The 26,653-nt window shown below is 39.9% G+C and overlaps 2 protein-coding genes across 7 annotated transcripts in view; one reads left to right on the forward strand and one right to left on the reverse strand.

The window, feature by feature from the left end:
- Positions 1-26: 26 nt before the first annotated feature.
- Positions 27-4,218, forward strand: NOL7 (nucleolar protein 7). Of its 2 annotated transcripts, none has more exons than XM_058832514.1 (8): positions 27-355; positions 863-923; positions 1,013-1,095; positions 1,279-1,310; positions 2,205-2,301; positions 2,820-2,941; positions 3,022-3,099; positions 3,855-4,218. In XM_058832514.1, exons 1-8 carry the CDS (start codon positions 174-176, stop codon positions 3,926-3,928), a joined length of 729 nt encoding a protein of 242 aa, XP_058688497.1. In that variant the 5' UTR covers positions 27-173; the 3' UTR covers positions 3,929-4,218. The 2 variants fall into 2 exon arrangements, with proteins under 2 accessions (XP_058688497.1, XP_058688498.1); XM_058832515.1 differs by having other exon boundaries at positions 2,214-2,301.
- Positions 4,219-4,612: 394 nt separating this feature from the next.
- Positions 4,613-26,653, reverse strand: part of RANBP9 (RAN binding protein 9) — a 38,797-nt gene continuing 16,756 nt past the window's right edge. Inside the window, exons 3-14 of one of the 5 annotated variants that reach the window (XM_058832509.1) lie at positions 23,630-23,682; positions 21,709-21,876; positions 18,617-18,639; positions 16,473-16,657; positions 15,562-15,674; positions 14,139-14,247; positions 12,533-12,723; positions 10,728-10,875; positions 8,955-9,028; positions 6,655-6,806; positions 5,931-6,042; positions 4,613-5,583 (exon numbers count right to left, since the gene is read on the reverse strand). In XM_058832509.1, the coding sequence (XP_058688492.1) occupies positions 5,453-5,583; positions 5,931-6,042; positions 6,655-6,806; positions 8,955-9,028; positions 10,728-10,875; positions 12,533-12,723; positions 14,139-14,247; positions 15,562-15,674; positions 16,473-16,657; positions 18,617-18,639; positions 21,709-21,876; positions 23,630-23,682 (1,459 nt within the window). In that variant the 3' untranslated portion in view covers positions 4,613-5,452. Of the gene's footprint in view, positions 5,584-5,930; positions 6,043-6,654; positions 6,807-8,860; positions 9,029-10,727; positions 10,876-12,532; positions 12,724-14,138; positions 14,248-15,561; positions 15,675-16,472; positions 16,658-18,616; positions 18,640-21,708; positions 21,877-23,629; positions 23,683-26,653 lie in introns of those variants that run through there. The other 4 variants (XM_058832507.1, XM_058832510.1, XM_058832508.1 and 1 more) reach the window with 4 other exon arrangements.

Genomic DNA, 26,653 nt, shown 5'->3' on the forward strand with positions numbered 1-26,653 from the left:
GCGGGACTCGTCCCTGCGGCAATAAAGGGGCGGCGGCGGGGTCCTCCTCCGGTGTCCTGTGTCTGTGCGCGCATCCCGCGGGGCGGGGCGGGCCGGCCGGGTGTCCCTGCGCTCGGCATTCCCCGGCGGAAGGCGGGAGCGCTTCCGGGGCGGGCGGCGCAGCGGCCGCGAACATGGTGCGTCGGCAGAAGGCGAAGGCGGCGGCCGGGGGCAAGCGCAGGGCTCCCGCCGCGCTCCCCAGCCCGGCCTCCTCCTCGGAGGACGAGGCGGACGAGGCCCCGGAGGAGGTGCCCTTCGGCGTGGCGAGGGAGGCGGCCGAGGCCGAGCGGAAGCTCGCGGGGGAGGCGGCCCGGAGGTGCGGACACGCCGGGGCCTCTCGCTCCCGAACTGCGGCTCTCACACCAGCGTTATCCTCCTCTTACCCCTTCGCTTAGACCCACTCTTCTCCCCTTTCACCCCTCTTACCTCCCCCTTATCCCCTCGCTTATCTCTCTCTAAACCCCCCTCTTACCCTCTTAGCTCCCTTTTTACCCCCGTTCACACTTCTCGCCCCGTCTTATTCCCTCCTTTATCCCTGCTTATTTCCCCTTGATATCTCCTTTCCCCACCTTATCTCCCTTCTTACCCCACAACCCCTCTTACGCCTCCCTGGCCTCTCCTTATCCCGCCCTTACCCTCCTTCACCCCTCTGAACCCCTTTCACTTTTCCTATCCTCTCTCCCTTATCCCTCTACTTTCCCCTCCTCACCGCCTTCTTTGGCCTTCCAAGCCCCTCCAAGCCCTCGTTGACCTCCTTTATTCCCTCCCGTAATCCCCCTTCTCGCCACATGGAATACTGACAGTGGTTCCCGCCTCCCCGCAGGCACCGGGAGCTGCTGAAGGAGAAGCGGCGGCGGCACCAGGAGCTGTTCGCAGAGCAGAAGGTACCGCGCTACCCCGGCTGGGCTCCTGCGGGCCCTGCTTGTGCGTGCCGGCGGTGCCCGTGCCCGCCTGACTCCCCTCTCCCCCACAGAAGCGCAGGCTGCTGCCCGAGGCCGTGCTGCAGGAGCTGCAGGAGCTGCAGGAGCTGCAGGAGCTGCAGGATGTGTCCGCACGGTGAGGGGGCCTGGGGAGGCGGCGGTGGGTGTTGGGATCCCTGTTTCCTTATCTACCACCCCTGGGGCAGCCTCTTCTGGTCCTGGCTTGGGAAGCCAGACTGGAAATGAGGGTTCTGTGGCTTTGGGTAAACGAAGGGAGAATTAATTGAAGAGTAACTGTTGCCTTCCCTTTGCTCTGCAGACCCGCTGAGCAGGCTGCGGCAGATGACCCAGGTACGCTACAGCTTGCTTTGCTAATGAGGTGCACATCTGGTACTTCAGGAGTTCATTCTTGTGCCAGAGCTCCAGTGGGGAGCTCTGGTGAAGAGACCTTATCCAAGTCTTAAACACGAACACATTGAACAGAGTGTCTTTTCCCCAGGAAAAGAAATATCTGAGGAAAAAATTCAGTCTAATTCTTACACCTTTTACAGAAGTCACTTGCTGTGTGGTGATTTCAGTTAAATAGCCTGACATGTTTAAGAGAATCATGGGCAGGTGTTACAGCAGGAAAAGCAAGGACTACCAGAGGTGAATTCATATTTAGCCTGTGTTTAAGTTATAAAGGCTATTCCTAGGTAGAGTTGTTAAATTGCCACAAACTTTATATATCAAACTGCAGTTTAATAGCATCTGTAGAAAATTAACTTTTTTCAAACTCAGAATTATAAAATCAAGAACCTAGTGTTTATGAGTGCATTCATCTGTATTTTGTAGGACTTCACAAAATTATTTAAACAGTTCTCTCATCCGAACCTCACATACTGCTGTATGCCGTAATTGCTACTTTTTCTTGCTTTTATTTAAACAAGATCTGACATAACAAAGAGATAAGCTGAGACTTAAGCAAGACTAAAGCTAGAGCTGGATTTCCCTATATGGGTTACCTGTAGCTGTTGTGTTGCACTGAATTTTTGTCCCGTGATGAATCCCACTTAATTGATGACAAGGAAGAGGAAAGCTCGCTAGCAGTACTTCGGGTTGCCTCCTGAGCATATGTCTTCCCCTCCCTCTTAAAGCTGTTCTTCCTAGTCACTGCTTCTGGAAAATGCTGCTTGTTTTAAATCCTGTTCCTGTTTCACTGACCGGTTTTGATTTGTAACGTTTTTGGGAAATTTCATTTGCAAGTTACTCTAGGTGAAGAACTTGAAGCTGGGGCCGTACAGCTGGAACAAGGCCAAGCTGAAGCACAGGAGAAGAAAGGCAAGAGAAGAAAGGGTGCCAGGTAAGAGGAGGAGATGGCTTTACCTGATGTGGGAAGGGGCATCACAGCAGCTGTTCTGTCACTGCATGGCTGTACCCTCTTCTGCACTTTATGTTCCCTTGTCCTTTGATTGAAAGCATATTTATGTGCTAAAAGCACCTTTAATATATATATATATACACATTGTGTTGTGTGCTGCTACAGGTGGGGTGGTTGAGCACCAAATTCCTGCATTTTAAGCTATTTTTCTCGCTCCTCTTTATTTCGTTGTCACTGATGGCCTTAGATAGTAACTGCCCTAGCTCCTGGTAGGATGAGCTCAGGATGGCCAAGAAAACTACTCAGGGTACACAAATGCATATGACAACAGCTTTAGAGTATTGGTCCAGCTTTTTATTTTTTTAATACTGCCAGGAAGCTCATCTGAGTATCAGAAACCATCACTGGCTGCTGCTGTGCTCAAGCAGCAAAGCTTGACAGCAGGGTCTGTTCTGGATACTGTAACCACAGTGCAGGGATTTACATCTCTCTCTGACTAGGACAAAAGGGAACTACGTGGCTGTGTGCTTGAAAGACCACAGTGTAACAGGCCTGCACCAACAGGTCGCCAAAGACTTCCTAAATGCGCAGCTCTATGGGCCACACACCAACCGGGTACAGGGTAAGCACTGCTGCTTGGCTGGGTCTGGAGCGAGCCTTGTCTGCTTTCAGCTTGGTGATTAACACTTGTCTCCGTTTCAGCAAGTGAATTTTTTTCCTTTGCAAACAAGAGAGACCCAGTCAAAAAAGCTGCAGTTCAGTTTGTGGACAAGTCTTGGGGTGAGTACAGAAAGTCAGAGTAGGTACTATTTTCTGCATATGTGGCTAAAAGTACACTTGAATAAAATCTGGGTTTCTGTGCTAGAGCATCCTGGCTTGTGATTCTCTTAACTCCAAGCACCTGGAGAGTAAGGAAGGGGCAGCAGGGCACTGCAGCCTCAGTGGGTGTCATGAGCACACCCCTGGGGATGGTGTACGAGACCCAAGTTGAAAAAAATTTACTTAATTTTTGGTATGTTAAGAGACAGCTCTTGTGCTAGAACCAGGGCTGCTCAGTGAAATAAATACTTCAGTAGGTGTTGTTTCAGCCTCCAGTCTCTGAGCTGTTGGAAGGCATTTCAGATGATAAAGAGGGACAGCAAGATCCCAGGACATCTGTGTGGTGAGGACAGGGAAATAGGACCCATTTCTCCTCATTTCCATAATGGATGGGGACAGGCTCACAGCCACACAATCTGTGAGGCTCATGAACACCAGAGGAAAGTTACTGATCCTTAGGAAGCAGGGCCTGCTTTCCATCTGTGCTCCATCACTGAAAGCAACATTGTACCCCCCCATCCTCTGAAGGAGCCTGGTGCATACTGGTACTCCTGGCCAGTGGAATGCACCTGATGCATATAAAACACATTAGAAAGTTTATGAGTGTTTGATGTGGTTCTGTTCTGAAATGCTGCAGCAGCCAAGGGATTGGCTTCTCCAGCACATGGGCTAAGAAAAATGGTAACTAACAGCTATTTGTTTGGTTTTTTTTTAAGGGCAAGATAAAAAGGAAAAAGCAGCAAGGTTTAAGAAACGTTGGCTGGCAACACAGGTTAAAAATGGAGTCTGAAGACAGCTTTTTCAGAAGATGCTGCTAAGGACTTTCAGTGACAGTTGATCTCAACACAACACAGGTGTTTTCTGCCCCCTTCATCATCACTTTGCTTTCAGCTCCAGCCAGCAGAAGGCTCCAAGCTGTGCCAGATCAGACTTCCCTGTTCTCTCCCCGTCAGAAGTTCTTGGGGAAGCTACAGAGCAGCCAGGCCAGTGTTGTGGAACACCAGGTGCTAGTGCCAGGCTTGCTGAGCTGCCTCCATGAGGCAAATGCCTTTGCAGAGAATAAAGATAAGCAATGTTCTACCTACTGTTGTGGATGCTGAATTCCTTACAGCAGGCAGTTATTCCTGCCACTTCAGTGACTCGTGTCTCTAAGGAAAGGCTGTACCCTAACAGCAGAATCATTAAATCAGCTCCCACAGCAGGACACTTCTCTTCAGCCTGATGCTTACTTTCCAGCTGTAAGGGATGGGATTTTCCCCATCTGCAGGGAGTCCTGAGTTAGCTTCCTGCACTGCTAGCTAGAGTCACTGTGTGGCAAGAACAGGGCAAAGCCTTTCACTTGGCACCAGCCCAGCTCCCGCGGGGAAGTGGCAGCCCTGGCTCCAGGGATGAGCCACTGCCCTCACGCTCTCCACAAGAACCGCTGGAGCTCGAACAAGACAATGTAGCATACACGTCCCTGCTACCGTGGATGTGGATGTAAGTTTTTAATGGCTGGTTAATTATGATATCACTACATTTTATTGCAATATAGTACTATTTAAGCACTTTTAAAAATGCAAGGTGTACAAAGATTAAATTAAGACTGTAAATTGACTAAATATTTGGTTTTTATATAAATAGGTCATAACCACACTGTGTTGACATGTAATACTGTTATAATACAACAGTTAAACTGGTGAGCCTACACAACAGAAGCTGTCTGTAGTTAAACAAGGAAACAAAGTTGAAAAGACCATGTTAAAACAAAAAACTACTAAGATCAACAGGTTGGGATTGTAAGTAGCAACAAACATATTCACTCAGCTCCTGAGTAATTCAAGTTTTACAGTACACATTAAAAAATATCATTTCTTCCCATCAACACTATATATCCAAACCATTTGCATTTTGCAAATTACACTGATTGAACTATGTAACAATGGGGGTGGAGGTTGGCAAGTCATCCTGCTTGACGTTTACATCACCCACATGCTAATACATCCATGTTTTCTATTCTTCCGTCCCACCACAAGGTAGCAGGATTTTTGGTTTGTTTTGGACAATCGTTCAAAGGATTGGTACTTGTCAATTTGGATGTCTGACGTTACCAGTGATATTTTCAACTCTTAGTTGTCTAAGAGGTTTAAAGATGGAAATCTTCTCCTAACACTAAGTTAGAAATCATTTGCATCATGCTGTAAACTAGGAAGCAACATAAAGCGACAGACTTGTCCTTAGTACATAATTAAAATTCCAAATTCCAGTCAGCAGAGCTGGTCTGCTTTCCATGTTGAATATGCCACAACACCTTTCAGACCTTCAAAATGCATAGCTAGTGTAGGTAGTCTTCCACTGTGGCGAACGCACAGGATCCAATTCCTGACCGGGCCATCAATCCTAGACACTGTGACGCCTGTCCCATGGCAAGGGCAAGTGGGGGTTGCTTTGGCAGATTGTGAGTCTCTGAAAAAGAATCACAGTGGCAGTTAAAATACCTGAATCATTTCATAGTAATACAATGAAAACTTGACATTTAAACTACTTTAAATCATTTGCAAAGTTTCCTCTTAGAGCAAGACACAAAGCAGGAGTGACACAAAGTGACCGTGCACAGCACCATTATTGAACAGGCCTATTTTTGCTCTGAACTACAACAGCAGACAAGTACCTGTTACTTTATATACCCTCCTAAACTATCCCTCTCTTCCCAGAAGTGTACCCTACACTGCTAGCCCTACGGTGGAGCAGCAGGGCCACCTGTGTGGGACAAGAGGGAGGCACCCTGAGCTTCCTGGGCAGGCCACACTTACCTAGTATTGCACTATTCAGCACAGAGCACACTGGTTCTCTTTGTATGGGGTCGAGCTGATTTCCAACAGGGCTGCTCCAGGGATCAGAATATGCAAGTAAACTGAATGCATCCTGTGGGAAGATGATTTTATTACAGCTACAAGCTACTAGTGAAAAGCAGGGCTATTCTGTTCAACTATTTTGATTCAGAATCACAAAGGTGACTGTCAGGGTCCATCAACACAAAAAGACAAAGAAACTGTGACAGGACTTGTTCCATTTAGTGTTTTTTCCCAAGAGCAAGGCAAAAGGTAGCATTATTTTACTAAGTGATGGGGTAAGAGAAAACAGACTGAAAACTGCGTGCAGTCTTTGGCAGAAGAATTCCAGAGCAGTCTCAAATCAAGGCAAACTAATTAACATGCAGAGTACTAATGACACAGCACATTTTGGGCACCTCTACCCTTGCAGTTCATTTATCATTAGAGACAAAACCAGTTTTGATTCAAGAGGCCAAGTTACGTGGTCACAAATGAGAGAAAGTGCTAGATTAATTTCTGTGTTTAACTGTGTAACAGCACAAAATTATCTTCCCTGTGCACGTGCTACACCACAGCTGACCAGAACACCCACTCTGAGACAAGTGAAAAATGGCAGAAGTTAAAGCACAACAGTATTCCATCAGCACACCATGCTGTGGGCAGTTCCTGCTGGGCAGCACCTTTACAAGAAGATGAAACATACCTTGAGCATTTTCTTATTCACTGTGTTTTTGCCACATTCTCTTCTTAGCTGCTCGCTCATTGCTTGCAATTCTCTTCCAAAATGGATCATCCTTTCAATGGCTGCTTGGCTGCCACCACATAGCTGGCGTCTTAACTGACTTGAATCTACTTCTAAAGAAATGATATCGTCATCATCACCACTGACAGGGTAACAGCCTATGGATCTACATTCTCTGCACTGGTCTCACTCAACCACAGCTGCCTGCCCAGAGGGACAGCAGGTCAGCCAGAGACCCTGGCCCCACGTGCTCCTGTACCACACACACTGCGGAACTGCTCCTTATAAACATTTAAGAGACCTGGTTAACTAACGGCAAAGGCTGTCACAGCATGTGCTCTTTATTTGCAAGGGGTAATTTTAAACTAACTAGAAGATAAACCAGATTTTACCCTAAAATTTTAAAGTTTAAAAAAACAACAATGAAAGTCCACACAGTCCTAACTTTCTTAATTATCTGGCATTGCATTTCTAAAGATAAACCAAATCGGGAACTAACAGAGGGTAAGAAAATGCCAACCTTCCTCAACAGCCATGATGGATTCTGCTACAAGACAATCATTTAGGCTGTTCATACCCCTCACAGAACACATTATCTTAGTCATTTGGCTATTTCAGGCTTGTTTTGTAATAAAGCAGGACACTACAACTGATTTCTTTACTGTTTCCTACAATGTTCCCCAATACTAGTGATTTTAAAACATATTGATGCAGCTTATGAATAGTAAACCAACACCTGGCTTCTTTGAAAAATCTGCTTCTTAAAAATTTACATCTAAAGCACCACATTAAAAAAAAAGGCATTGATCCATTCCTTGTCTTTTTTCATCAATGAAATCAAGTTTTAAAATGAGCATTTTGACAGACTCTTCAATTACAAATCCACTCTTCTTTTTCACTTTAACACTGCTATTTAGTGATGTATTTTGACTACTATTCCAAAAAAGGATTTTTAACTGGCCACTTTTTTTTTCCTTAGATGTATCACCTCTGTAAAATGCCTGCCTACTAAACGTTACATACACAGCACTAAGAGAATATATAAATATTTTAAAAAATTAAAAACCACCAGACTCAAACTGGGTGGGGAGTGTGTGTGTGGGGAGGTGTTAACAGTGTAGGTGAAGCACCCACAAGTCATCAAGTAGTGGTGTTTGTCCCTAGCTCAGCCTCATCTAAGACATGACTTTCCAAAGGCAGGGGACAACTACATTACAAAAAACACAACTCCCTGCCCTGTGCAGCTGCTGCATGCCTGTCACAGCAAGTCTCTGCAGAAGAAGCTGCAGGAGAGTGAGAACCTGTTTTGGGTTTTCTGTCACAGAAATAATAATTGTTATTATCCAGTTTCAGAGTATAATGCAGGGAAAATAGTCTGGCAGCTTGCATTCCTCCCTGCAGGGCTGTAACAGAGTGACATCTGCTGTTCCACAGTTACCTGCATTTCCCAGCAAAGCTGCAGGATTCAGCAGCAGCAGCAGCACATGCCCCAGAACTGGGAAGTGCTCACAGACCTCTGCACGTGCTGCTGCATTCTGAAGGTTTCACATTTCACTTAAACTACACTTTAACTGACATCTGCTTAAATCCATTGTTTGCATACCAATTCTGCAGCTGCACAAAGGGCAAGCAGAGGGGATTTAAATATTCATTTGCCAACAACATCAACAGGCATGACAGAGTATAAAGCATATTATGTAAAACAAAATTAATTTTTAGCTCATAACTATATAAATTGGTATTTTTTGGTGGAAAACATGGAGAAAAAAGTTAACTTTTCATTTTTTACATTTCCCAAATAAAGCTTTTGAGCATTAAATAATAGCACTTTGCATTTCAATATGAAAGATTTAGAATTCCTACGCTTACTGCGGAGCACAAAGATGCCATGAGAACCATGAATGGGAAGAGGGAGAAGCAATTTCCCAACTCAAATACAGGGTGCTACACAACCGGGTGTTTCTTCTCAAAGGCACTTCCTTAGAAATGAATGCTAGTTTCAGTGGCCATGAGTTACCCATTTCCCCTGTTTTCACACTGATACTGGACTGCCTAAATCAGTGGTTTTAAAATTTACATCTAGTAATAGCAAAACAAATAAAAAATTCAGATTTGAGCAAGTAACCCTAATTTTCAAGTTGGGAAGCATTGCAAGTAAAAACATAACCTTGTTGCCATCACTTAATAAAAATGTAAGAAATATCACTGCAGACCCATTTCTGTGTCACATTCTTCCATTTCGTGATCATGTTTAGAACTACCATTTAGGAAGCCATTGGATGAAGTCTCAGCAACCCCATTGGAGTAGTGATCTGTTTCCATGTCTACATCATTGCTGAAAAGAGAGTAATAAATATAAGTTTTACTCATATTTAAGTACTTTGGTTATCTTTACAGCTTTGTCACAGAACTTCTTCATCTTAGCTACTGAAAAGCTGCTGTTAAATATTACCAAGCTAGACCACAGTTTCTCTGATAGCAGCTGGAGATACCAGAGCACTGTGTGAAGTTTTAAGGCTGTCTCAACATTAGTTTTCAGTAAAATACTATTTCCAGATGCTGAAAAATTAAACATGTCCTCCACTACTTAGGAGTAAGGACTATAACACTTTCTAAATACACACCAAAAAGTTCTTACCTTATTTATTTAACTGTATGTACACATACCTGAAGAAAATGCATTGAGAAAATATACTACTCCCACTTTTTGATATAGTTAATATTTATACATAAAAAATATAGTTAAGTCAATATACATCCTACTTTGAAAACACCATACTCAGGTAACTAATTATTTTGAAAAAATGTGTTTTCCTCTTATTTACTCTGTGGAATGACAGAGGAAAAACAAAAAAAGAAAGCCCCAAAGCAAATGTTGAGTAAAGCAGTACACTGAAGAGACATTCAGTGGCAAATGCAGAGCATTCAACTCCTCACCGTTCAACTCCATTGCTTCCAGCAGCTCACAGAAGTGCTTTTAGAAAATGCCAGTGTGGCTTTGGGGACTGAGCTTTGCTGACAGTTGCATCCTGGCCTGTTCTATTCCATCATAGAGAACAGCAACCTAAAACCTCTGTCAAGACCAAATAGATTCAATTTGGAAGTTTAATATCTTGCCTCTAAGCAACCAAAAAATACTCAGCTTCCTTTGGGGAAGGAAACCAAAAGGCTTCTCTGACTGGGCAAGAACACAGCCAAGGAACTGTCTTCCTCTGTGAAAAATCTCCAAGTTGCCTGGACGCTGCCAGGCCTTTTGGCAGAGCCAACTGCTGATGCAGACAGAAATTGTGGAAAGTTAGAAAGTAAATTGTTACTCTTACCTTTTTACCCATTATCACTATTCAAGTAAAATACATTTGGTTATCACCACCACATCATCACATCATATGTGGTAGGTTTGGGAATCCATTTTGGGCAATGCAGCTGAGTGCTATTGCATTTCACATCAAATTAGGTTCTGCTGCATCCATACAAACCAGAGTTTAATATGTACCAGTTATGAATAACAGTATTAACCCTGGTTAACAGATTTATTTTCATTCTCTGAACTGAAAGCGTTTGCACTTGTGACAGTGACTGGAGTAGGCAAACAATCCTGGTGTATACAGTGAAAGGGAATTCACACCTCCTATGAATCTCAACTGTGCTTACTTTGCAAATACTGCCACAAATGGAGAGTATTTGGAGAACTTTTCATTACCTATGTGCAACACACTTCAATCAGTGTCAGTGGCTTCAACTGAAATCCCAAGTGCCAATGAGCTAATTAACCCTCACTATGCAACTTCAAAATTGACCATAGCTATCGGCAAGGTAATTTATTTTTGTCCACTGCATTTCTTTAACCCAACAGGAGAAAAAGGTCTGTTGATCTTGAACTGCCAAAATAACCAGACATCATAAGCTGTTGGTTCCTTACAACATGTTTCAACTGTCCTTGGGGAAAAAAAAACATATCAAAACTTTTCCTGCCATGCAAACACATAGAGAAGACAAGCCTTAATGTGATTTAGAAGCATCTAAAGTTTATTTACCTGGAATAGCTGTTAACCTGCTGTGATCTGGATACATTTATGTTGTTGAGCTCTGGTACATTCAAGCTGGTGGTCGTGTGTTTACTGTGACAGTAAGACTGATGCGCTTTATTTGATATTACTCCATTACTGCAACTACTTTCAAACCCTGCAAGAAAGTTTTAGTAACTGTAGTCATGAAGTGGTACTTACAGGTAAGTTTGTAGAAAAAAATTAAGTAAGTGTAGCATTTACTGACCAGGAACAAGTATGCTAAATTTGCCACACAAACTCAAGTACAACACACCTCCAACGTTTCAGGTATTTGAACCTTTAAGGCTTCTAGAGCGCAGAAGTTAAGCATTATTTAACAAGTACCAACACAGACACAAAAAGGTTTTTCCAGTTGTATTAATATACTGGTAAAACAGAAAACTGTATTAATGTGGAAGAGTTTTTTAGAAAATCTTTTCTAGGCCACTGTAATCATTATGAATAGAAACAAATATTATTAATTCCCGATCACATAATTATTTTGATAACTGTGCAGTACAATTCAGTGCTGAATACTTTGCATGTTGCTATACTTACACCCAACCTCCCTCCTTTACCATGTAATTATTTTAATTGTTAATATTGTGCTTTGCTAAATAAAATTACATCATGCTGTGAAATTATGATGCCTAGCTAAAATCTCTTCTGACCCTTCTAAAATATAACAGGAAAACTACCATTTGAGGCAAACATGTAATTGCAAGTTGCATCAAACCAAGAGCTCCCTAGTATGTTCTAAAATAGAAACAGGTCACAGGAAGGGCTTATTATAAAGAAAACAGCTGCTGCCGTTTACAAAATCCCAAACATCAATTCTAATAATACGTTCATCAACCTGCCTCTATTTTCAAAATTACAAAAGTTACAGATACTTTCCACAATCCATCCCAATAACCACCTGAAGAACAACCAGAAAATTTGAGTGGTTCTCCACTGACACACATGATGGCACCCTCTTGATGCAGAGGGAAAAAAAGCAAAGCTGCTGCCCTTACTCTGATGGCCAGGCTACACTGGCTTTCCACTCTATCCCAGAGAAAAAAATAAAAAAATAAAGTGCCCCCAGTCAGCTCCAGTTTGGATCTGGAAATGAAAAAGAAGTGAAAGCCGATGGTCTCTGCTGCCTTAAGAGTCTTAATTTTCAAGGATGCTACGTTCAGGTACCATTTGAACATGCTTGGCTTCCTCTCAGCAGGGGTGCTTTGGAAGGCAGGGGGATCTCCCCATAAGCTTGGGGCAGCTTTGAACATTGATGATTTCCCACTGAAGATTTCCCATTACTTACATGCTCTAAGAAAGGTTTCAGCTGTGCAGACTGAAATGTGGCTGCCAGCAGCACGTCTTTTACTCAACCATACCACCCAGCTTCTGGTGTTTCCTGCTCAACCACAGCTATTCTGACTTCTCCATCAACACCAAAGGAAATGGATCATATACGCCACTTACTGGATTTAAACCACCTTGCCCAAGCCATAAATTATCATCAAAAGGACAACAGAAATTTATGTCAGAACTTCCTATCTTCCAGAGGGAAGCACGTCTTAGAAATCGGTGGCAACCTACTTTGCAAGAAGAAAAGCCAAGAGCACACGCAAAATTCATGTGATAAAACTTCTGGTTTTCTCAGTGACTGGAAATCATGTATTTTAATCATTAAAAATTTACTGTTACACACAGCATTCAGCATGAAATCTTAAGTTAAAAAAAAAGATAAAAATCCATGTAGTGTGATATGTCCAAATCTGTGTGATCTACCCTCCACGTGAACTTACCAGTGAAGTGTGTGCTGCTCCCTTTTCCTGTTGCCAAATTATGAATATTCATTCCATGGCTGGGACTCATGCTAGGACTACTGAATGACCGTGGGCTAACAGGATAACTGTCTTGAGATTTTGGACTGTGGCCTCCCAAACACCGCACTTCACTGTCTGTACCATTCACCATCTCTATGAACTGGCGCACCCTAAACAAAAGGCAAAAAGTTAAGCTAATAAAACCATTTACACATTTCAAATTACCAACGACAGCAATGATTTCATTTTAGCATTAAATATAGAACAAGTCTGACTCAACAAAATGCTGGATTATCAGTAACCCAATCATCAATAAGCTCTGGAGCATTCCACCAAAAATACACAATTACAAATTTGTGAGGGAGCAGAACAGGAATATTATCCTTGGAGGACAGCCTTTGTCACTAAGTCCTCAAAGTTTAGAGATTTAAACTATATTTTCTTGTTCTAACTGTTTTCTTTTATTGGCAGGGGCAAGGTTATTTCTTGAGAAAGATATGTCATTATGTTGTCATGTCTGTCATTTCTCTCAAAGTAAATGAGAACAGAGTTTGACTGTCTGGAACATTAAGCGTTAAAGGGTAACTTTTAACATTAAACACCTGCACTAGAAAACAGTTTGAAAATCAAACTCCCATACAAACCTTCTCTTTAGAGGCTGTTGCTCTTTGTCAATTTCATTTTAGATAAGGAGGTTTTACTATGGACTTTAAGGAAGCTCAGAACTCCTGCTTCATGCTTTAGGCTTCACTAGCCTCAACAGAACAGGCAAAATTTAGAAAGAGAGATTGAGAAAAAGATAACACACAATTGACGCTATTGAGTGAAGTCTTTCATCAAAATGTTCGCATTTTGTGAATTCTGTGATAAGTGTGGAGTACTATCACGTGAATTCTGTTCAGCACTTGAGCATGACAGACTTCAAACACATTCCCAGTTACTTAACTGAACATAAAATTAAAGTGCTTTGTTCTTAGAGGAGATAACACATTTTTTCCACATTCAAACACTGCAATGTGATACAAAATTCTGGAGAACAGCGCAGCTGTCAAGTAAAAATGCCAGAATGAAGGTGACTATTGTGTGCCTGGGAAGCCAAGAGAACTCTTTGGGATTATGGGATTTCCACAGTTTTAGCCAGAGGTTTCTAGTAAAGTGGCATAGAATGAAACAGCTCATTTAAACTGGTCTTTAAAGTCAGTCACCCCTTTGGAGATTAACAGACTAACTTATGTCATCGTGATTTTTAACCTTCTTGAATGTGCTACTATATCAGTTTCCATTTTAAGTTTTACTTGACATCCAAATGGACTAAAATTCATTTAAAAAAAACTACAGAACTTAGTTCTAGAGAACAAGTCTACAGGGAGATGTGAATTATGCTGCAAACCAGGACCTCGATGACAAAACCTAGTTAAACATGTAGCAAATAAGAAGAGCATAAAAAAGTGAAATATACACATTTTCTAAAAAGCGCTGCTTAACTTTGTATAAGTTTCTGTGAAAGCTTTAAATGAGTAATTGTCTTGTCTCAGAAGGTACTGTGCCATCTATAAACACACATCTGTATAATTTGAAGACTCACTTTAATGCAAATAAGAGATTAGGATTTCTTTCTAGTAAACTTGGATACAACTGTTGTGTTGTTTCAATGGCTTCTCCCATTCTTCCTGCTAAAACCAATTTCTGAATTCCTGTTCACCAAAAAACAAATAAGAGATTAGGATTTTTTTCTAGTAAACTTGGATACAGCTGTTATGTTGTTTCAATGGGTTCTCCATTCATCCTGCCAAAACCAATTTCTGAATTTCTGTTCAGCAAAACCAACATCAGTTAAATGGACAGCTTATGGATTAATACACGTACATTAATGATTAAAAGACACTGCAACCATCAATCAACAAGATTTTTTTTTCCTTTTAGAAAAAATTAGCATAAGGAAAGATCATGCTTCCTTAAAATGTTCAACAGGAAAATTTAAGAACTGCACTCCACCTACATGTATCTAAATGAGAACTCAGTATTTTTATTTATTGCCAGCATCCAATTGCTTTGAAGTCAGATTGTGAATTTAGAACTAGAATAAGACTGCAGACACTCTTCTGTGATTTATTTCTCATTTTCACAACTTTATAAATAAGCACATACCAAACTACTGTCACTCAAGAACATCCAAATTGCATCCCACTCCTACAGGTTCAATTTTGACTATGAAAAACAAAAATTTAGTCTCTTTCACCAACTTCAAATCAAATTACAGTTGAATAAAATCTTTCACAACAGTCCCTGCTTTAATTGCTTCTGTGGCTGTAACTTGGCTCAAGTTGCCAACAGCCTCCCAGCTCTCTCAACCAACAGAAAAACGGATCCAAATGAAAAATAGCCCAACAAATGTGTTGTTTTACAACCAGAGCAGTTTCCCCATGTGGTATGTCATACAGGAACACAAATGCTGATGGTCATAGAGCAGGGATTTAAATGGAAGGGGAAGGCACTGTTCCATCAGGCTGCCAAACAGCACTGGCATGACAAGTTAGAACTGAACTGCTGTTAGTTGTTCTTGTCCTCTTCCCCCTCACATCTGTAAGCAGGAAAACTCAAGTTTCATTTAACTTATAAAACATTCTCTAAACTCAATCTCTTTTCACAGTTCAGATAAAAATATAAATGTTTGTCAAGACTAAGTTTTATATTCCTGTGACTAACCATTAGCTCTCACAAACACTCAGAGACATTACACACACTTGTTTCAGACATATCACAACTTTCCATTCAAGAGAAAAGACAACAGATAATTTACCACACTGCTACATCAAACAAGTTACAAAGTATTACTGCGCAGATTTTTCATACCCAGCTGCTCATACATGTGTAACATTAGGTGACAGCAAGGAACTGTGCTATGGAGTAGTGCTGCAAGCAAATTCTACAATGCTGCTTAAGAGAAAGCTTTATGTAGTATCTGTTTAAAGGAGAAAAAAGGGATGCAACGTGCTTTCCAGCCTTACTTTGTCTGTTCTTAATGGAAGCTAATTCTTCTAGCACAGTCTGGTCTGTTGATCTGGCGAATGCCTCTGCTGTTGCACAGTATCCATGGTGAACTAAGTAAGATGATACCATTCTAAAAATAAACAAAAACAAAACTCAGAAATGCTCATTGAATATAGGTAAGAAACCAAGACCTCCTGAATGCAAAAACCCTTTGCTAAGATAAGCTAACTGAATTGAAAAATTCTACTTGAAATGTAGAGATTTCTGTACAAGTCAGACAAAAGTAATTCAGTTAAAAGTCAGTATATTCTCCGAAACACTGTACATAAAAAGAATTTTTAAAAATAATAAATGCCTAACTTTTTAATAATCAATTTTAATAACAATTATTCATCACTCAAAAGCAGGGTCAGTTCAAATAGTAACTGCTAACTAAGCTGGGGGTTTTTTTCTCATTACACACACAGAAGTGAAATTGCTGCTTGTTAAGTTTTTGTTTTAATTGAAAAAATAAAAAATACAAAGTCACAACTATTTTTCCAAGGAACACTAATGAGACACAACTTAACCTGGCATGCCAAGGGCTGAGAATAAAAAGGGAAATTTCCAGAGCCCAGAGTATTGAAACTGCCCATTACAACCACAGCAACTTTCCTACAGACTCCCCAGTCCATATTAGATAGGTCAAATCAGAACAGAAATCTTACACTCAGTATTATGAAGTCCAAATTATTAATGACACAGACAACTTTGCCACAAAATCTGTTTGTGTTCCCTTTTACACTTAGCAAACCTGCTAACAAAATTACTTGCAGTATTTTTTAACAGTATCTGTTCTTGCACAAGGCAATAGATAGAATGTTTTAAAGATCTCTGAAATCAGGCAACTAACAACTTGTTAAAAAATTAATAATATTACAGGCCTTACTTCTGAATCATTGTTTGCCACTCTCCTTCCCGATCTCCTATTGGGAATCTGTCAATCTGTGCTTGAATTTTGGTTCTCCACTCTCGCATGTAGTCTTCAATATCAAATACAAATGGGTGTTGTCCAAAATTAGCATCCACAACCTCTCCTGGTGTTTGAAGCCCTACTGTAGGGTACAAGTTTGGCTGCAAGAAATATTTTAGTTAGTTTTTGACACTTGTTCTAAAATCCCCACTGTTGTGGGGTTTGTTTTTTTTCCATCTCTAGTAATATTCTCACTGCTTCCTGTTGTGTGCTCCAGCAGTAAAAGCAGCTGCTGCCAATACAGCAGTACAATGACTGACTAATTTTATTCCCAGTGCTCATGATTTTTTTTAGTCTGGAAGAAGAAAATATTACTGACATTCTGGTCACAAAATACACTTTTTAAACTGTGCTAAATGCTACAACTTTTGGGTTCAATTTCACAAAATATTAGGTAACATTTTTTCTTGATTTTTAAAGACCTGGTTTTTGTTCTTTTAAAAAGAGAACAGAAATTAAAAACTTACAAAGTGGGCCATTTTTCTTCTTGGGTGAAATACTTAAAACATAGTTGAATTTTAGTGGTAAGAACTGATAGGATAGAAAATTCAACAGCCTCAAAATCCAATTTTAGTGTCTAACAAGAACTGTAACAGTGCATTGATGTTTTTGTGAATTCCTGGACTTGTATCTAGGAAAACACAGCATTTATTGTTGTCACAGTTTTATTTTCTGCTTAGAGATTAGGTCTCCATGCAAATTTAAAATACAACAAATATGAGAAAGTTAAAATCTGCCTGTTGGGATAAAGGTAATTTTCTTAAATTCAATGAGCATCTCAGCAATGGCAAGGCAATCAATTGTGTGAATGTGGTTTTGTTGCTGGGGTCTCGTGGGGGGGGGGGGGGGGGGAGGTAGTTTAAACTTTTTTTTTTAAGTTTATTTAATAAATTTACCTACATCATAATTACACTGCAGACAACGGTGGTATGGTATAATGGGATGTTGATCTACAGAACTACTACGCTAAATAAATTAAAGCTATCAGTAAGAAGTTATCGACATGCAGGTCAGTAGGAACTCTGGAGCCCAGAGCACCCAGTGAAATGAAATCACTCTGGTTGCTCACACCATGGCCAAGTCAAGCTTGCCTCTATTTTCACAAATACACCATTTGCTGTTTTAAATAAACATGCTCATACTGTTACCTAGTCTAAAATAACCAACAAACCATAAGTCTCAAATCTTTTAATGAGATGGAAACTGTTGATTCTAAGAAGGGGTTCAGCTTCACACTTTAGATTATAGTGTCAGTTTTCCTGAGCTGGCACCATGTGCTAGCAAGGAGTCCTGCTAGCATCCTGAAGAGCCAGAACAGTGGCAGTGGTTTTCTACATAAAACACTCAACCCTGTGGTAGGACTAAGAGGCTCCTTGGGTTACTGACTTCATTTTTCCTTAATATCTGTCCTTGCTCTTAAGGCCACACAAAGGGAGTAGCTGGCCAGATGGATGTGCATCACTCACTGCACCTTAAACAGATTAAATCAGAAATGAAGTGGATGAGAAGAAAACCACAGTAAGTGCAGTATCATGCCTGTATCAGCAGTATAGGGAACAGATGCCAGTTTTAAGGAAAGCACTATTTAACTGACTCAAAAGCTACAATACTTCAGAGATGTGCAGCTTTAAAAAAAATAATTTGATACATTTGATTCTATGAAGCAAAGATTGTGAAAATCAGGCATCAAGAATGAGTTACAAAGACAGTATCTCGAGCAGCTATCCACCATGTTGGTGTTTAATACAGTTCTGACTTTGTACGTAAGGCTTGAAAGTGCCAAAGTATGTAATAACTATTTACATGTATTATTTTCTGCTAAAAAAAAACTGAAAAGGAAAACCTCTTGTAAGGATCAGGGTAAAACCAAAACACTTCCTCCTTCAGTTAAAAAATCACCACTGAAATCATGATGAGAAATATCTAATATTAAATAGGTTACAAAGATTGCCATTGTAATTCCAACAAGCATAAGGTAAATGCTAGTCTGATATGAAACACCTATTTATGACACAAAGGAAAGTATCTGAAAATAGTTTGGAAATGCACTTGTGTCTTACCGGTAAATCTGTGAAAGCGATGCCTGTAATAAAGAGGAAATTAAGATTAATTTCCATGTATCTGGATTCTAGCATCATTTTCTTAAATGTGTCATTATCTGCTCAGAAATCTCACCCAAACCATCTCAGAAATAAGTTAAATATGGTGAAATTCATGATGCTTAGGCACAATTCATGTTTTTAAATGATAAATAGCGATATTTGGCAAAAAGTAATCGTCATTCAAAAATACTTAAATTGCCCTTAATTTTTTCATAATAGGTAATAAGATTTAGCAAATCATCCAGGTATGCAGATTAGAAAGTCTGAAAGTTCTAGCTATCTACTAAATTTAGAGAAGAAAGGTAAGGACATCTGAAAATACTTTTTCACTTGCATGTCACAATGCTGCAACATCAAGATTTAATAGTGTCTTTTCTTGTTTGCTACTACTTTTCTTCATAAATATTCACTCATGATCTTTACACAAGCAGCACATGTCTATAATACTCCAGACCAGCCTGCAAACGTTTTCACTCTAATCCACGCCAGCATGCTCTGGTTTTCCAACAGAACAGCTTAATATCTTGTTACACAATTACAAGCATCCATCTACCCAGAAAACTAAGGGAGTGATTTTGCTGTCTCAGGATTAGAGAAAAATATGACCTCTATACACTTCAGGGACTTCAGGCAACTTTGGGGGGCGGAAAGCTTTCAGTTAAAAAAACCCCATCAGTAATCTCCTTCTGACAGCCAAATAGTAACAGTATTTCAGAATTTCCTTTATTGTTGCAAGCATTTTTTTTAAATGCAGAATTACTCAAATCCACTTATCCTTTCAAACTTCAATTTATTTTGCACCACCATCTTTTCAAATTTAAGATGAAAACAAAGCTTTTAACCTTTTGTCCTAAATTCCATCCCTGCTTCCAATCTCTATTCTTCACCAGAATTTCAAACCTCAAGAGCATCTGGATTCCTTACCCACATCTCTTGAGAGAGAAGGATGGCATACTGAGTGAATCTGTTTATTTTGTTTCCCCCCATCATATCTCAAAGCTATTGTTTCATTTATTCCCTGCTCTTGCCCTAACTTTTTCTAAGATACACCACTTTTTCTAATTGGTAGTTTTGACACCCAACTTGCTCTTTTCCAAAATGGAGGCTGTAGGCATGAGAAATAAATGACTGATATGTAGGTGCTGGGGGTCTTAGTGGGGGCGGGGGGGTTGGTTTTGGCCTTTTTCCAAACCAGGATTTCACACTTGCATGAGAATTGCTTAGCCCTCTCTGCAGCATCAAATCCCAGGCTGAGCCAGAGATTTTCAATATTCTAGAGCATATATGTGGGCCCAGAGAAGAAACATCAATGTCCTCCAAGTCACGAACATACAGGAATTCTGGACAACTAGCAGCTGCAACAAACAACTCAATGAGACAGACAAAATTTCTGATTTCTTTTTCCACTCAACACAGAATCAATTTTCTTCTGTCAGAAGCTAAAGCTAGCAAAGCCCATGACAGCAGAACAGCTGTCAGGTTTCCTTCTGGAATCCATAAAGTGTTTGTCAGACTCAGTCTGTGACAGATGACATTTTATTAGCCTCCCCTCACCTATGCTTTCTGGTCTCCTCTAAAAACAGATTTTAATCTTTTGCACTGTTGTTTCAGTTGGCCTAATCCAGTCTGCTTAAAGTTTTCCACTGAAAAGGAGGGTTCTGCTCTTGCCTTCCTAACTTGCTCATGATTTCATGGGACCATAAGGATAGTAAGAACACTCCTGTCTCTTTAGCAGATCAAATGATCCAATTTCCTTGCAGGCCCATTGTGAACGCTTCAAAAAGTGAATAAGGTAAGACTGCTTTTCTCAGCTTTAACCCAGTTAAAGATCAGGGCAAACACAAGCCTGTTATCTTCCACTTGGACCTATCCTGCAACAGGATGCCAGAAGAAACAACTACACAGTGCCATGGTTCAAGTGTCCCACTGCCCTAGGTCTCAAGGTATACAGACCCATTCTTTTTAGAAGGAACATTAAATCATGACAGACTAGAATCACAGACGTGATTACATGGAATTGACCTCAGGAGACTCCTAAGCCCTGCTCTGAGTAGAGGCAGGAAAACTCCCAAGTCAGATGTGTTTGCTCAAGGCCTGAGCAAACAAACTGTCAGTCTCGTTCAGGGAGGCTAGGAAAAGAATTTAAACCACATCCTTCCCCCTTATTCCAAACCTACTTTGTGTTTGCCACTGTAAGAAAACAGAACAGCAACTTCAAGAACACCTATCTCAATAATCTCTTACTTCATTTCATGCTACCCTCTCCTTTCCTTATCGCATTTCCACCCATCACAGAAACCTTATTCTTCTTTGAGCTTTATCCCTTCACAGGTCCTGCTCCCCTCAGCACAATTCTAAGATCCCTTCCCAAGCCCCCACTCCTTCCTTACTGCAGGAAGTAATTTTTTTTCTTCTTTCTTTACACTCCCTCTCTTTGCTCATTAAATTACATTAAGTAACTGAAATAGATATTCCACAAAAATTTTTAACTCCACCCACTCCTAACATCTTCAAATTCAAAAACTGTCTTGCAGTGTTGCATAATACCACAATTTACTGCATGAGTTTAATGGACTTAATTTTAGCTCAACTTTTATAATTTATGGCTTTAGCCCAACTATGAATGACTCCAGACTGGGAATCCAAAAGACACTGTTCTGCAACATATGCTCAAAATAACATGCATCCAATGTACGGTTTTAGTGAAGGCTGGGTGTTCCCCCTACAACAGCAAGGAATTTTAGCTATATCCATTCTCCTTATCTTCAGTTCTCTTATGACCATCAAGCACTATTTGTGGATTTAGTAACGGAGTTCATTAACGTAGATCCTGTGGAATGAGATGCTAAAAGATGAATCCTCCCAAATTCACAAGGAATGTTAGTGCAAACAGTACAGAAGAAATTATTTTTCCCAGTTCTTTAATTACTTTGTAGACTATCAAACTATCAAAAGTATTCAAACTCTTTGCTCCTGAAGTGAAGAGGGTTTCCTATTCACAACAGACTTAGGGACGTAATGCTGTCATGAAAGGCAGCATTTTTCCATACCCAGGCTGTGTCCATTCTTGGTGTAGAAGCAGGTGTTATTGATAAGGTTGACACAACAACCAATGACATCGCCCGTAGTAAACGTTGGGCCGTAAGGTTGTCCTGTTCCAGAGGAACAGAATGAATGTCCATCATCTCCATGGTAACCATATGAATGTTTATCCCAACCTAGAGAACAAAAGCATTTGGAATTTATTAATTTTCTTTATTATTGAATAAATTAAAGACTGTGCTAAGTTGGTATATTCTAGCCAGGTTAATACAGTTAATTTCTATGCTCACCTTTCTGCTTTCTATTCTTTCTTATCTAGGAAAGCTGTATAATCTTTAAAATGACAACTTCCTTTATCATAGTCGCTGAATAAGTAATTGCATTTTTAGTATATAACAGGTAATACAAATTCAGATAACACATTCTTCTCTTTACGCAAACATATGATATTACCAACACCAAAAATATCATCAGCTACAATGCTGAAATTCAAAAAGCTATATACAGATCTGACACATCCCAGTAAAGCAGCGAAGATTCTCCTGTTCTCCCTTTCATTTTGCAAAACTATTGCTACCATATGTCATAATCAGATTCTTCCTGGCTAAAAACCAAACAGGCATCTCTGGGGAAACATATTTCTAGTCCTGATTATTCTCAATGACTATTCAGCAGCAAGCAGCCTCTGCATAATAACAATCTCCAGACTGAAGTGTAACTAGCTATGCTGCCCCTGAAAATAAAAATAAATTGTAAATAAAAGGAAAAGAATTAGCAATACAGGTGAAAATCACAGCCTAGAGCAAATCATTATGCATGCAAATATGGTGCTGATTTTGCAGGTGAAGAAGCTGCAGAATCTTTAAGAAGCTTCATACTGTTACACTATTCAATGAAATTCAGAGCAAGCCATTTTGGTCTGTTGCTCTTTCATAAATACCTATCTACACTCTCTGCAATTCAATACTGAACCTCTTCTGTCAAGCTGCTGCCTAGTAGGTTAATTTGGCAGCATTTTCCACACTTAGACCCTCAATCTTTATCATCAGTAGCTTCAGCTGGTACCACATTAAGCATCTCCCAGTAAATTAAAGACAACCCCAAATTATTGCAGTTACATTGATTAGTAGTATCTTTGATAATTATAGCATCCTAAATCATACTCAAACTTAATGCCAGCCACTAATAATTCATCAGCCTTAGGCGGGCTCACAGTGTAACAGGGACTTGCAGTCATCATATGGATCTCTACCACAGCATTTGGGTAAGAAAGTTAAAACTCAAAAGTAAGAAAATGCAGATACTCGAAGGTCAATTCAACACGGTTTATATTTTGATAATTTCAAGGAAGTCAGTTGGTTTGCTTTGGGTGGATATTTTTAACATTTAAGTATCTGTTAAAAAGCTCAGTCTTTTATGTATACACACACAAAACTTTCCCAAGTACTATTCACAGATATTACAGAAAATTAACTAGACAGTGTCCCTGACCATGCAGGTCAATGGAACAGTCAAAACTTAAAACTAGGCTACATACTTTTAATATGAAGCCTGGAAAGGTAAAGGTACAGAAAGTGACAGGAGGAGAGCTCCCTCCATGTTTGACAGAAAGTTGTTATCATAGTAGCTCATCTTTATTGCTAGAAATCCAGCGTACAGAGCATGGAAATCTATAGCTTCATTTTTATCAGGAAACATGATGAAAATTTGAAAATGTATGTGTTTGCTAAGAAGTACCTTCATAATGTTATAAATAACAGTAAGAGCTGACAGAAGTAGTACAGGAGCAAATGTACAGTAAAAGTTAAACTTTTCAGCTGTGTTGCCCAAGTCCAGTAACAAATACAACACAGAGGTGTCACACTACACTCCACTGCTTACCAAAGGTGAAACATACTTCAAAAAATAATGCAAGAAACTGAAACATACCTGGTAGTCTGTTCATGTTCACACCCTGTGCAGAAAGCCCAATTCCCATGTAACTAAAAATGAAAGAAAAAAAGAAATGCATCTGTCTCTTACAAAAATACATACGTATGTGGAATGTTGCCAAGAAACACTATGACTAATCATCTACCAATTAAGCTACTGAGAAGTCATTTAACAGTGGCATAAGAACAAGGGATTCCCAGCATATATGGTTTAATATGCACAGATCCTGTCTCTGTAGGAGGTAAAGACAACTTTTTAGCATCCTGGGTTGTTGACAGAGAAGAACAATGGTATTAGCTAAAATGTTTAAAGCATGAACAACGAAAGACAAAAGTCACATCTTATTCTGAAAGTAGGGGTACAGCCATACAAATACAATTCTATCATCTTCAACATACCTAATGATGTTTTGCAGAAAAACTGGAATGAGTAATTTTATAAAATACATGCAACACTGCATTACTTTAGCAGCAAAAGGCATCCCTGCACAGCACTTATGGAAAGATCACACTGAAACATTAAAGCCCTGGATTGTAGAGCAGAATGTTAACTTGAGAAATTTACCAGCAATGGTACTTAGCTGTTTGCAATCCGATGGCATACTCAAGAGGGCAAAATATTTGTACTATACTAACCAGTAATCTGAAATAAAGTCCAAAAGCCAGCTGTACAAAATGCTTGTTTTAATAAAGTCAGTGTCCAGTATAATTGTTAACAATTTAACAGCAAATACTGGAAAGCTGAAATGAAGAATTTCCTCACCCCTAAACAACACTAATAGAAGTTAGCAAAATCAATTTTGTTTGTTTCTTAAGCAAAACTAATGCGATTACCAAGACAACAGGAATACAAAAAGAAAAACAACTGGAATACAAAAAGAAAAAAGAGAGGCTTTCACCATTTTTCCTTGCCCAAAAATAAAGCAACCCCCCCCTCCAACAACTAAAGCAAGCATCCAAAAATCATCTAAACTTATATTTCCTATCAAATTGTTCAAAGTATTTTGACACTAGTTCACATCAGTTAACAAGAATTTGCTATGAAATAAAAAAGTGTACGAAAATAAAATATTCACCTGTGGCAATCTAAAAGCAGTTCAAGTCAACAAGCCTTTGTATCCACATCTCATAAAATGAAATTTTAAAGCAACTATTCCACTTGGAATTAACCTTGCAGTTTAATCTGCTATTGAAAATGCTTTTGACACAGAATGAAACTGAGCAGGACATCTCAGAATTGATATGGCTGATTGTGTACGGCAGTTTTTGCTTTTTCTATGGATCACTTCCAACAGTTATCTTACCTGATTCTGTTTGATACTTGCAAAGCCCTCCTCTGATAATTTCTAATGTACAATACCAGCTTCCTCTCCCTCAAACATACCAGCATGAAATGGAACCTCAGAACCATACATAGCAGATATTATAATTAAAAATACTGGAGAGCTGAAGCAAAGGGCAACAAACAAAAAGATTAGTCTGCTGCATTGCTGAATACATTACTGAGGCAACACTGCAGCAGCAGATTCAACAAAACAATTATAAATGAAAGCAATAAGTGGAAACCCCTTGATTTTGTCTTAAATGATAAAGGCAGAGTTGTTATTAGCGTAGTCTGGGGTCTGACACATGAAGGATACTCATGTGAAGACTGAAAATCTCTTGTTCATTAAAGAAAAGATGTTTACTTTTAAATTAGATTAATTGGACTCCACTGACTGCAGAAAGCCTTTGAATGCAAGTCATATTAAAAATGTGATCAAAGTTTTGTTTCAGTGTTTTTATAGTAACAAGACTAAGGTTACACAAAAATGTAAAATATTACAAAGAAGATCATTGTCTAGGCAACATTTTGATATTACCACTGTTTTCTTCCTCAGATATCCTAACTTCCAAGCATCCTCAGTAACAGCTGTAAACACTGACAAACTGTATTTAATACAGCTGGGAACAAAGAATCTTTACTCGATGGTAGTGACTGGAAAGCACTAGGCACTAACACCACCTCAGAAAGAAGATGGATCATCAACAAATATGTATTTTTCCCCAGGATTCACTTACAACTACTTGAAATGTTAACACCATTTCATGAAGGAGACTTGCTATTAATAAAAACTGAAGTTAGATAAAAACACTACAAATAATTAATAAATTTACTATAGACATCTTTCACAAGGCAAAAGGAATGTCTACAACTTATGGTTTGAAGTGACCAAAATTAAAGGTTCATAAACTAAGCTAATTTATTGGTTTTTTATACCTGATAGATAGGTAATCCCATGTTCAACTAGATTAGTACACTATAAATTGAGGAGGAAAACAATACCATGACAGACAGGCTTTAAACCCCTAAAATTTATTAATAGGAATTGTATTTATGCCAAACCACTACATGTAACTTTCTTACTTTTTCCTCACACCTGTAACCATAACAGACTCAAATCAATTTTTTGTTTGTTTTTTTAAGACATTTAACCTTTGTTTAGGTCAGAAGTCAGGGTATACAAAAAGACTCACTTCAGTAGGAGGAAGTACATAAATTGTCCTCCTGTTTGCTGCCTGGAGTTCACCTTTCATGCACGTCAGGATCAGGAGAAGAGCAGCGGCAGAGCTACATATTTAAGTTTTCCTCCCTTAGCCTACAACAAAAATGATGGGCAGCACAACAAGCAGCCCAGGTGCAATGCAGGCCCAGAATGTTCTAAGTCAGCTCATGACACACTTCCTGCTGTCCTGTCACATCAATGGGTTTGGTCTAGGAGACCAAAGCAGACCTGTTCTTCCTGTCTGTAGCTATGTCAGGCCATAAGAGCTGTCCTTGGGAGGCGGAGGTGTCAGCACCACGAAGCAGCACCCTCAGTCCATCCTGTAGCACCTTCCAAAAGTGGACCTGACACAGTGCGGCTTGAGAGACCAGAGAGGGCGAACAATGGTGTGGTTCTGATGCTGCCTCCCTCACTACCTGAGGACTGTCCGTTCACCTCAGCTCCCTACCCAGCCACGTCCCTGGCTCTGCAGTGGG

The sequence above is a fragment of the Poecile atricapillus genome, chromosome 2 (genome assembly GCF_030490865.1).
Source record: "Poecile atricapillus isolate bPoeAtr1 chromosome 2, bPoeAtr1.hap1, whole genome shotgun sequence".
Lineage (NCBI taxonomy): Eukaryota > Metazoa > Chordata > Aves > Passeriformes > Paridae > Poecile > Poecile atricapillus.